Raw genomic sequence first — 13444 nt, 5'->3', positions numbered from 1 at the left:
CAACAACTATCAGCAACATTTGAATATCTCTAGATTATTTGGAAAATATTTTCAAAGCATAGACCTGTTAAAAATCTTTAGTACAGAATTGTCTTTAAAAGATAAACATGTAAATAAAGAAATAGTCGAAGAGAATGTAATACATTGTTTACTTTGTTTAGTGCGTTTAGATTACTAGTCAATGAAGATAGCGTATTCGTTGGTTTGGAGGGTCGAATTTCACAGCTCTCTATTAAGTGACCTCACGATACTTTTCAGTAAGAACATAGAACTACAATAAATAGATTACCGTGATTATTGGAAAGTTGGAGGTGAATTTGGTGGCCCGACAGGAAATGAAAAAAAAAAAAGAAGAAACAGCGAAAAAATAAAATTACGCTATTGAAAACCTGCCTTTCCATATCTAAGGCGACAAATAATTCATGTGAAATTCATGTGCCACTATTTTCGTAGTAGAGACAGAGTTAGACTAGTAAACATAGAGTCATAGTAGAGACAGAGCTACTGTGATGAACAGATTTGCCGGGGATTATATTATCAAACTTGACAATTCAATGAAATGAAGAAAAAAACATCTCTCTGTATTTTCTTAAAACTTCTTTAATAATACTTCTTCAACTTTCGCATAAAATGACTTCTCAATTCAATAACAACTTGACTTGATACTTCATAAATAAAACTTAAAGATACATGAAACTTCACTTAGTATAACTTCAACTTCAACTAATAAACTTTAGCTAATAGACCCGCTAATATCACAAAACTTATAACTCTATCAAATCATTACTAATCGAAGACTAAGCGAGGACCATCGCTCTACAAGAACTACTACTATGCGAGGACCCCGTCTAACTGACTTTCCCCTAATTTATACCTTTCTTAATCGTACATTCCAGAATCATGGAAACTTGTCCCCTAATTATTTTAGTAACTTTGACCTTCTAGAAGCTGACGTGTGCTATTTTTTTCCCTTAACCTCTTTCTTTGATTGGATACCTAAAATTAACTTGTTTACGCTGGACACTTGCACTGGTTTGAACTCGCTTCTAGAAACTGGTCGAAATAGGTCACAGACTCGACTCGTGACACTACACTAGTAAACATAGAGCCATAGTAGAGAGTTGGACTAGTAAACAGAGAGTTAATAGTACTCTACTATGTCTGAGAACTTTTCAAAATTTCGCAATTTTTTGTTATTCCTGTGCCTGTCCTCCACCAATTGGAAGCCCATATGTCTGGCCCTGTTAGTGTAATAACTGAACTGGGTTGAATGTAGAAGGAATTCTCCTAGTTTTACAATCAACACAGGACTGGGGTTTTGTTTTGTAGTCCCTCCTTTGATACACGAAAACTTACACACAAAAATAGTCAACACTGTTGTTAATAGACCACACATTTAATTGGTAGGTCTACTAACGAAGGCAAGTACACTGTCATTGACAAAAAAAAAAAGGTATTGCTAAGAATAATTTGCTTATACACAAGAAACAATTCTTAAAAAAAAAAAAACATGTACATTGCACAATAATTTTCAATGTACACATCTGAAGCCAATTTTTACATAAAATCTAAGAAAATGGAATAATTTTTAATAACGAATCGTTCGAAAGGTGATTTGTTCATAAATGTCACAAATTTCAGAAGTTACATTTCAATACATCATTGTGTCTTATAAAGTGTCAGAAAAAAACAACTAGATTGGCAGTAACTGCATTCAAAAAGAAAAGAAAAGTCAAATTTGCACATAAAATTCGTCGAGATAGATAAAAGATTTTCATTAAAATATAATAAGTAAGATATCGTGATGGTTTCTTCCCCTCCCCACGTTTTCTTTCCCTTTTTCTATTTATAGACATAGCGTCACGTGTTTAATGTCGGTGATTTAAAAAATATTTTTTTTTTAACTTTTCACCGTAATAAACAATACCAATATAACTTTTTTTTATAACAATTTAAAAAACGTGTTAAACTATAGTCTCACGTGTGGATCTACATATTTAAAACAAAACCATTTAAAAATAAAACAAAAGTTTAGGACGAAAAAACAATCAAACCAACTTAACAAACGATAAATGGAAAGTTACTTCGCCGATCAGTCAGTTCCTACATGTTACCACGACAGCGAGGGCAAACAAAATGGCGTGACCAATGAAGACACTCACGCGAAGGCTGTGGTGTGTAAACTGTGCACCAGATGGCGCGAAGGTCGAGTAACAATGTAGATTCTAGATGCCATCTCCAGCAGACGATGTCTGGTTTAAAAAAAAAAAAAGAAAAGGAAACCGAAATCGACGTCTGCAAAGATCGTTAAGTTTCACCTGGCCGGTTTATCAAATCCCACCAAATGATAGACTGCACGAGAGGGTTAAAGGACTGGCGTCATGGAAAGGTTAAAGTTTGAAGAAAGCCTTGGACGGAGGGTTAAACATACAAGCTTGCACTGCCCATGTCCAGGTCAATCACCAATACTAGACAATGAGTAACAGTTTTAGAAAGAGTGAACGAAACAAACGCGAGGAAACGTGTATATTTCCTTAATTAAGTGATAGCACTTGTCAAAATCTAGTTCAGAGTATATGAAGAATGGCTGCTTTCTAGTCAAGTCACTATGAACAAAATCACTTTTAGCCGACATTAGCTATAATGTAGCACTAAAAAAACTTTCAAAATTTCCTCCTACAAGCTTTGGGGGTTGGAAGGGGGGATCTTGGGGAGCTGATAATTTTTTCCCGAAATATTTTGGATCCGTGTGTAGAAAAAATACGCCCCTGACCTATATAAGGTGCAAAACACGAAGGCTTTTGCTTAAAATCCAATCAGTGCATCCGTTTTGGATCTAACGGTTCGAGAGTCTGGAAGTTGATCTCTGGCCTAACACCGTCAATCTGAGAGCAAAGTTTCAGTTTATACACAGTGAATGAGACAATTACAATTGAGCTGTCATTATAAAAATACAAGCCTTTGGAGACATTTAATTTTCAAACAAAACATAGTGTGATCCATTAGCTTTTTACAACAACTTTGATTCCTCAATACATACGAACATTTAATGACAAAGTGTAGCAATCAGATCTGAAGGGCGAGTGAGTCATGTATCGGATCCATGCTTGTGTCTTTTTTAAACAATTTAAAACAAACAATTTACAAAATTAAATATCGATATAAACCAAAAAAAAAGTATTATTAAAAAAATAGTAAAAATTATTTTCATATTGAGCAAAGTACTTCTTTCTATTAAAAACTGCCTGTCTCTTCTTCTTTCCCCTGGTTTTGTTCCCTGAAGGAAGGTCTTTGCGAGCCTCGAAGGCCTTGTAATATGGCCATAGAGTTTTAGTTTGCGTTTTTTTTTACACTAGTTAGCAGGTCATGGTGGGATCCAATGGCTGCAGTAACTCTGTCTCTAATCTCTTGGTTTGTGATGCGGTCTTTTTAAATGTGATACCTAGGATCATTCTGTAGCATCTCAAGTTCATTGCTAGGATCCCTCCTCTATAGCTCTGCAGTCAGAGTCCAAGTCTCGCAAGCATATAGAAATATAAGAATGTGGCCATGATCAGGGAGCCTATCAGTCTGACTTTGGTGTCGAGGACTATGCAGGATCTTAAAAATCAAAGCGCAAATATAGAGCAGATTATTGTGTTTCACTTTGAGTCTGAAATACCAAAGTCTCCTAGATGAGATCTGAACTAGTACATTGATTTGAAGTGCAGTTAGATTTCTAGGTCATTGTGTAGAATAAAAAGCTTCTATTGAACCACACTGTTATATAATCATTATTATGTAGAGCCAGTAGATAATAGATGAAGTGCAGAGTTGGTGAAGAACTACTAAATTATACGTGCAGTGTAGAGAAGAAGAAAAAAAATTTTGCGGCTACGACAAAAAATCCCCACAAATATTTTTATATAAATTACAATGTCAATTTAGCAATACATTAGTAAGAGCTACATGAACAAATCAAACTCATTTCACATACATACGTCATTATAGCATTTGATCATGACGCGTAGGACGTAATCATCTTCTTTTTTGAAGTAACGTCTGAATCATATAAGAGAAGATAAAAAGATAGCAGACATGACACAGACGTGACTTGACAAGGTCTAAATCACGCTAAAATGTCATGACTTCAGAGGTCGCCATGCAATGTCAAGAAGACTAAACAAGTTTGAAATGGTAAATCTAAATCAAATGTAAACGTGAAATAATTGACTTTTGGATCATGAAGTCAACAACAACAATAAATTATTGCTTTACAAAAAAAAATGGACAATGCTGTAAGCGAATAGAATTAATAAATACTGTCAGCCCAATTCATTGAAAGCATTTGATCAGGAGTGACGTATAGATGACATTAAATGTAGATACTCTAATGAATGAATTGCAATAAAAAAACACGTCATCTTTTCATTAGATATCTTGATTCAGAACTTTGACAACACCAGTACGACGTTAATAAATGCACCCTCCTTTAAAATTCTGTAGAAATAAAATCATTTTTTTTATGTAGGGATAATCAATCTAATACCAACAGTGCATGGAGAAAGAAATCACAGAGACCAGACTACGTTTTTTTGTTAATATTCATGATAAATCCACCGATAATAAAACACATTTGGCAAGTAGAAATAGATTTTTTTAATGAACTAATTGAAATCGAGAAAGAGTCACTCCCTATGATAACGTTTTAATTTTTTTTTTTAATTTTTGAGAAGTCATTTCCTGATGTTTTTATTTCGCATAAATTGTTGATTCCATAGTGAGGTCTCTCTTCAGATATTTCTAGCTTTTAGCCAGGGCCGAGAACTAGTGTTTGCTAGCCTCTGCTGGACTTGCTGAGATGGTCAATACGTCTGACTTTTGCCCTATTTTGAGAAGTCTCTGGTGTTCCTTCTCGTAGTCTTGTAACAAGAGTTTGTCTTCCTTTAAGCGTACTCTGTGATCGAGGAGCTTCCAGTAACTTTCTTCTCTCAACGCATGCACCTGGTAGAATAAGAAAAATTAGGATGAAATTGCGCTCGTTGGAAAACAAAACAAAACTGTAAATGATACAGACTCACCTTTTTAAAAATGTTAATAAGAATTGAACAATGAACATTTTAGGAATTCAAATAGATTGAAATGAAATGTCTTCCCAAGACTTGTTTTTCAAATCACGAATATTCCACCTACATATTTGATTTAGATTTGTACAAATCTATATCAACACATTCTGTCTGTCTGGTAAAAAGCTTTCACACGTCATTCCTCCCCCACCCCATTCTCGGATCAAGTTGAAACTGAGAAATTATTCATTGTTATAGACAAGACATGAATTTATAAATAAATTAACAAATAAGCTAATTAATTACAGGTAATTGATTATTTTGTTTGATACAAAAAAGGGAAATAAATCCTACATTATTCACAGATATTGCTAAATATGTACGGCTTGGTCCCCTTGAATAATTGTACTTATTATTTTTTTACACTCATTCTCTTTATTGTACCTAACAAAAACATGAATCGTTTAAAAAATATCTAATTAGTAAATTAATTATTGGTAATTTTTGTATATCGAATAAGGGAAATAACTTCTACATTAATGAGAGATAGAGTTGTAAGTGCGGAGTTCTTCCCATTGGATAAGCTTTGTTTATTTTTTTAAAGATTTTTTTTTATTGCCGACATTTCTCGATACCCAAACACTTGTGTCGATATAATGATAACTGCAATTCCTAACCTCATCCCCTCCCTCTTACGTTTCTAATTTCCATCTTCTCTCTCTCTCTCTCTTTCTTTCTTCTTTCTTTCTTCAGATTTTTTTTCGTAATGCCTGCATTTGTTTTTTAATAATCTCTCTCACTCTCTCATATAAGCACCTATCTTTACACGCATTTCCCCATAAAGTCTAACGGTCCTAATCACACACACACACATACACAGAAGGAAGGGACACACGCGGAACGGATCGAACAAGTCATTTATTTAGATGACCGGTCCTATAAAGTGACCATGGTCTGTTCTCTTGTAAACTACATCTGATGATGTGGACTGACTCACGCCAGCTGAACCTTAGACTGGAAGGAGATGGCGAACATAAAAAACACAAACTCTCAGATAATGAAGACATCCACATTGGTATCTAGGAAATAGAAACTCATTTAGTAACAAGGGCTGTTCTCTAGTAACTGCAACGCTTCTATCCACTCCCTCTGTCTGGTACACATTGACTAAACGTTACTTCTCCCACTTCCCATTCTCAGATAAATTTGAAAACTTTGCACAGTTTTTTTTTTTTGGTCCTTAACAAAACCTGAATCAATCAAACAATTAATTAGTGGTAATTAATTAATTTTGTTTGATACAGAAAAAAAGGGAAATAAATCTCACAGTATTGGAATATATGGCTGTAAACATACATTTCTTGCCCTTTAGTAAGCTTTGTTTTTCAAAAAAGTATGTTTAAAGAGTTTTACTTGTTCTTTGAAAGCTTATATAATACCAGAGTTTCCAGTAACAACTGCCAAGTATTGAGTAGCATTGAGTAGCATGTATTATTATTTAGACTTACAAATCACTTTGAGGTGGTAATGACTTGAAACAATGTTTATATTGATGCCTCAATATAAGCTGACAACATTTGTTATAGTGGAAGGAGGACTAGGTTGAATGGGGGAGTGTTGGAGAGAGAGGCAGAGAGAATGAAAGAGAAAAGCGGGGAAGAGAGGAAGTGAAAGAGAGAGAGAGAGAGAGAGAGAGAGAGAGAGAGAGATTGGGAGGAATGTATCGTTAGAGAGTGTAAATAGTAGATGAAGCTAATCGCAAAGGTTTCCTAACGTAACACCTTTACTTCAAAACACACGCCACACACATAGTTGTAAGAACTAGATCTAGATACAAACTTATTATTACATTTTTTGTAACTGTAACTGAATGTCTGTTGGCGTCTGGAATCCAAGTGTGAACCAATAATCATCGTGCTAGCTATTTTTAGTTGGCCTCTTTCAGTCGTAGGACGACTATGGTTCATCTCGAGCACTTCGACTTTGGAGCCCAATTTTAGAGAGATACTCCCGTCCACATATGTTGCAGGTCAAGGTGGCTTTCGCTTTGATGGTAGAGGAGCTGGCCATTTTTCATATGGCACGCTTTTCTTCAAGAGCCGAGGCCCATGTTTTTTTTCACTGCCCATAGCTTTCTAGGTCACCGTCTCCCTCCATTTAGTGCGGTCTAGGGCAATGTTTTCTAAATGGTCAGTATCAATGTCCACTATTTTTTAGGTCCCGTTTTATTACAACCACGTAACGGGGGTCATGGCGACCAGTTTTTCTTGAGCCAGACGCGAGCTGCCGTAAAGACTGGAAATGTGACCACCCTCCCCACCTCATTGACGAGAACAAGCTGGATGCCGTAAATGAATTCTGCTATCTTGGATCTTCAATATAAGATGTCCTGTCTCTAGAAGAGGAGATAAAATAAATATAGGGAAGGTGCTAGCTATATAGATAGATAGATATAAAGATATATTAGTTGTGCTTTTGTGAGTAGCCCTAATTGTAAAGCCTTCAAGGTGTTATATACAATTTTTAAAAATTCGCTTCCTACTAGAAAAACAAATGTACAGAGGTATCTCTAAAAGCCAGAGAGAGAGCGGTGAGAGCGTCCTCCTACAAAAGCACTGAATTTATTTTCAAGCTGCCAACTGGCAAGTGAAAGACCGGGAAATATAAAAAGTCTAATGTGACCAGATCTCTTGACAGAAGAATCCAATCCCGTGATTTCTCGTCTCTTCTCGGTTAAATTTGGTGTTTATCGTGGCCTTTTCTAACAATAGCTTCGGCGTCTGCACGTCTGCTGACGAGAGATAGGCAACAATTACTTGTGGGGAATCTTCTCTACCGCAATAGACATTACGGCAATGAAAGTCGGATTAGAGGAGATTTTTTTTTCCCTTTTGCTTGAAAGCAGAAATGTTCAAGGCCCGCTTTGCTCAACGCCGTTTGTATAAGTGACACGGCCAACAGCGCATAAAACCACTTTCATTTTAAGACACGCCTACAGGGTAAGGGCAACTTAAAGGGGTCTGTTTGCTATACGTGGCTGTGCGTCGATCAGGCGGAGGCTACAATAGACTGATCTATCTACCTACTTCAATACATCCAAACATTAATACACACAGACAAACAAGGAGATCCAGAAGGGGTGCTCACCCCAGTCAGTGTGATAAGGGGAAGACGGGGGTTATGGAAATTAGTGAACAATTATTCTTATTTTATAAAATGTTTGATTAATGTGACCTCTATCCCGGGTGGCGAGGGGGGGGGGAGGTTGACTCTGTTATGTATACCGCGACGTGAAGTTTTAGGCGCGAATCTGGCAATCTGAAGAAGTGACTCCACACATGGGCTTAGCCGAGGGGGGGGGGGTTGACTCTGTGATGTATACCGTGACGTGAAGTTTTAGGCGCGAATCTGGCAATCTGAAGAAGTGACTCCACACATGGGCTTAGCCGAGGGGGGGGGGGGGTTGACTCTGTGATGTATACCGTGACGTGAAGTTTTAGGCGCGAATCTGGCAATCTGAAGAAGTGACTCCACACATGGGCTTAGCCGAGGGGGGGGGGGTTGACTCTGTGATGTATACCGTGACGTGAAGTTTTAGGCGCGAATCTGGCAATCTGAAGAAGTGACTCCACACATGGGCTTAGCCGAGGGGGGGGGGGGTTGACTCTGTGATGTATACCGTGACGTGAAGTTTTAGGCGCGAATCTGGCAATCTGAAGAAGTGACTCCACACATGGGCTTAGCCGAGGGGGGGGGGGTTGACTCTGTGATGTATACCGTGACGTGAAGTTTTAGGCGCGAATCTGGCAATCTGAAGAAGTGACTCCACACATGGGCTTAGCCGAGGGGGGGGGGGTTGACTCTGTGATGTATACCGTGACGTGAAGTTTTAGGCGCGAATCTGGCAATCTGAAGAAGTGACTCCACACATGGGCTTAGCCGAGGGGGGGGGGGGGTTGACTCTGTGATGTATACCGTGACGTGAAGTTTTAGGCGCGAATCTGGCAATCTGAAGAAGTGACTCCACACATGGGCTTAGCCGAGGGGGGGGGGGTTGACTCTGTGATGTATACCGTGACGTGAAGTTTTAGGCGCGAATCTGGCAATCTGAAGAAGTGACTCCACACATGGGCTTAGCCGAGGGGGGGGGGTTGACTCTGTGATGTATACCGTGACGTGAAGTTTTAGGCGCGAATCTGGCAATCTGAAGAAGTGACTCCACACATGGGCTTAGCCGAGGGGGGGGGGTTGACTCTGTGATGTATACCGTGACGTGAAGTTTTAGGCGCGAATCTGGCAATCTGAAGAAGTGACTCCACACACTATTATTAAAGTCGTTCCAAAGTATACCACAAGTTGACTTCAAACAAAACAAAAGTATACCACAAGTTGACTTCAAACAAAACAAAAGTATACCACAAGTTGACTTCAAACAAAACAAAAGTATACCACAAGTTGACTTCAAACAAAACAAAAGTATACCACAAGTTGACTTCAAACAAAACAAAAGTATACCACAAGTTGACTTCAAACAAAACAAAAGTATACCACAAGTTGACTTCAAACAAAACAAAAGTATACCACAAGTTGACTTCAAACAAAACAAAAGTATACCACAAGTTGACTTCAAACAAAACAAAAGTATACCACAAGTTGACTTCAAACAAAACAAAAGTATACTTGTTGTTTGTATTCAAGTCCATACTTTAAGCATATATAAAATAATTACTTCCTAATGTGCAGATTTCAAATCTTCTATTTATACAAAAAATTAGCTTGTAGATTTTAAATCTTAAAATATGTACATAATCTTGCAACGTTAGGAGGTGCGTTGGCTACGCGGTTAAGCGCTAGGACTCCGAAACGAGGGGTCCTGGGTTTGAATCCTGGGATTTTTTAATTTCGGGATCCCTAGGGCGACTCTTAGTCCAACCAGCTCTACTGGTACCTGACAATAGTTGGGGAGTAAAGAAGTAAAAGGTTGGTCGTTCTGTTGGCCACATGACACCCTCGTTAACATGATCTGTCCCATAGATCGCAAGATAAGAAAGGAGAGATTTTCTTCTTCTCTTTTTTTTTTTTTTTACTTGTAACGTTGGAGGAGACTCAAAGTGTTGACCTGCTTTCTATCATTTCTCTAAGACCTGCTTGTCAACATGTAGAACAAACATTACTTAAAGTTTTATGTTTTGCTTTTTGAAAGCAGCCTTTTGAATGTTGAAACATCGTATAAACTCCTTCTATTTACATATCTCTTCCTCACTCCTACACACACACAGTTTGATTCCCCACTCAGAAGTTCTACATCCGGCCTTACTTATCCATTGTTTCATCAAATCGCGTGTGTCTGTCTGCTATGTATAGTAAAATATTAGCATGTATCCTTGTAGCCACTACAATAACACCAATAAACAAACTTGGATGATAGACACACGAGAGCTATTTCCTCGACATTATCTTCACAAGCTTATCTCTGGAGTATTGTTGGCACTGGTGTTTTAAGATACCAGCGATGTGATACAATCCGTGCGCGAGATGGCGTTCCTAGGACAGAGATTCTCATTTTTTGTATTGTGTGTGCACCAGCCTGTCTCTAGTTTGAAAATGTTTTTTTGACACACCCAGTCTGGAGATTCAAAACCACAAGGAGTAAGACAGGTTGCCTAGTATCACCTATTCTTTTCACTATCTTCCTTGAAAGGGTAGTGGAGGTTACGCGAGTACCGTAAGCAGTGGCCGGAGAAAAAAATACTAGCTTACCCTTTGATGATGACATAGATGTGATGAGCACTTTGCTATAAGAAGTGAAACATGGTCAGCCTACTCATGGCAGGAAAAAAAAGCTAAATATCATCTACCTCCCTCCGATGCCTAAGGCGGATTAACGTTAGCCAATGATAAAGTCCTACGAAGAGCAGGGTGCTTGGACATCCGCTGTGTTATCAGCAGCAGACGTCTTGGCTGGCTTGGCTACTTTCATGCCAGAAGGTCGACTTCCACAAGACATTCTGTATGGTGATTTAACAGAAGGCAGGAGAGCCGCTGGTCGTCTACTTTTACGATATACAAAATTATGCAAACGCGACATGAAGCTCTTCAAAATCGACACTAGCAGCTGGGAAAAGTGGCACTGGATAGATCCACATGGAGAGAGAGCATAAAGGAAGGGTCACGGATTGCAGATGCCATACACAACAGTAGTAGAAAGAAGGGTGAAAATGCAACGGCGCCTTGTGATTACAAATGCCCAACCTGTGACCGCAGCTGTGTATCAAGGATTGGCCTCTTTAGTCACACAAGAAGTTGCAAAGGAAAGAGATCGTCAAATAAGACGTAAAGTCCCTCAGAGATGGTCTGGCAGGAACAGAGAAAGATCTAGCTAAGTAGGCGATGCGCATAGACAAGACTTTAGCAACATTACGACATGCAAATAAATAAACACATATATCATTGGAGGCCTAAAACTAACAAGCGTCAGTAGCTTTCGTCTCAAAAGGGACTACATGAGCATTTGCGAAAACTATTTGTAAAAACTTGAGCGTAGCTCTAAGCACAAAAATACTAATGCGCGCCTTGGTCATGGTGACTTTCCTGTAGGCGTGTGAATCCCGGACTCTTAAATGCAGAGCTAGTAAGGAAGATCCTTGCCATTGATGTTTGAAAAAGATTCTAGTCATCAATCACACTATCATGTTAAAAACGCGGACATCTGAAATAGAATCACAATGGCGATTAGTCCAATGATGACCTTTGCCCACTGTTAAAAAAACATTAGGTAAGACTGTACGGCCATAGAATGAGATCGGCTCGCAAAGAGTTTTATACAGGGAACAGTACCAGGTAAAAGGAGGGGAAAAGGAAGCGTTGAGAGGACAACATTCAAGAATGAACAGACCCATCTATGGGAGAGTCTCTAATTAGGGGTTAAAGACAGAAAGAAATGGAGAAAGATGGTCAACAGATCATGTGTGGAGTGGAGTTCCAACGGTCAAACAGAATAAGGGCCTGGTGAAGGTGAAGTCTATTTTAAAAATGTGAACACTTTTTCAGTTTTTTTTTTTTTTGTTTCATTAAACATACAGATTTATTGATACATAAACTATTTCTTTATGTACTATGGGGCTATACATGCACTTTATCACAAAAATATACACCATGCTTGTGTACAAATGTGTGAATTTGGTCAATAAGGTAATTTAGAAATCCAGAGATTGTTCTTATACTGGAGTCTAAGATTGTCGTGGCTCGGTGAAATGTATACTTTTTTTTCTAATTTTCTAACCTCCTGAATCTAGTTTGTTTGTTAGTTCAAGAGATTAAGAAATCCAAAGATTGTTGAAGTGTATCGCAAACGGTCAGCAAAAAGTATTTGAAATAATCTAACTATGATCGCCAGTTTTCTGTTTTTCATTTGTCTAGTGGACTGCCTATTGCTTGACCAGTGACTTACTGCTTGACCAAGGGCCTATGACTTGAATAGATATAGGTGTATGGCGTTATTTTAGCTTTGGAAACGAAACGCAAATGGAGGTGACTCAAAAGGGTAAGTTCAGAAACAACAGAATCCTTTATTTGCAAACATCATATCCCATTTCTCTACAATTAAAGTTAAGTAAATTTAGTAAATTTCGATATCACAGTGCTCTGAGACAAGAATGACTAAGTGGGTGAGTGAACCTGAGCTATGCAATGAATCCCAATTAGATGTACAATCAAATACAAACACCGACTCGCGAAAAAGGTTCCCATTTTCGTTGAAAACACATTAAAGCCACCTCAGCCACAAATATTTTACCATAAATCAGCCTATCATCACACATTTGAATACTTATGATGTCTGTCGAAAAGGAAACAATTTGAGGCTAGAATTTCGCCACCATTTACCTGTCATAACTGGCACCTGATAGGTAGAAAAACGCCAGGCTAATTATTTTGGCAAATTTCATTATTTTATCCAAGGTTGAGCCGCAATACAATTCTTTTGTTCAGACAAACCGACGCCGTTCTGCGGGCGGAAGCAACGAGTTGTAGAACTTGGCTCCCGTTTGAATGACACTTTAGTATGGTGATTATAAACCCCGTCCCTGTGTCCTCCAGGGGAGAACGGGTGATTTATGCAGTGTAGGGTGCCGGGGGTTTAAAATTTATACCTGGGGGTGGGGTCGGCGAGAGGATCCTAAATGTCACCGGGGCTGAATGAAGAAAAAAAAAAAGGCTAGATATTAACCTTTTTTTTTTTAATTAAATATTTTCATAGGGCCATGTTGAGTTGAAACAAATGAAACTTACAGCCGTACAAACATATAACTAGGCAGGGATGGGCAACCTTTTTCTACCGAGGGCCGCATTAAAAATTTTGGGGACTTGCGGGCCGGATAAATTTATTATTTTTAGTTAGC

At 38.3% G+C, this 13444-nt stretch overlaps 1 protein-coding gene across 9 annotated transcripts in view; it reads right to left on the bottom strand.

The window, feature by feature from the left end:
* Positions 1-580: 580 nt before the first annotated feature.
* LOC106075175 (meiosis-specific nuclear structural protein 1-like) overlaps positions 581-13444 on the bottom strand; it is a 35025-nt gene continuing 22161 nt past the window's right edge. For all 9 annotated transcript variants that reach the window (XM_013236110.2, XM_013236114.2, XM_013236113.2 and 6 more), the window contains exon 14: positions 581-4983. In XM_013236110.2, coding sequence (XP_013091564.2) covers positions 4807-4983 — 177 coding nt within the window. In that variant the 3' untranslated portion in view covers positions 581-4806. The remainder of the gene's footprint in view (positions 4984-13444) is intronic.

This window comes from Biomphalaria glabrata, chromosome 2 (assembly GCF_947242115.1).
Source record: "Biomphalaria glabrata chromosome 2, xgBioGlab47.1, whole genome shotgun sequence".
Classification (NCBI taxonomy): domain Eukaryota; kingdom Metazoa; phylum Mollusca; class Gastropoda; family Planorbidae; genus Biomphalaria; species Biomphalaria glabrata.
This window is presented reverse-complemented; position numbering and strand designations above follow the sequence as displayed.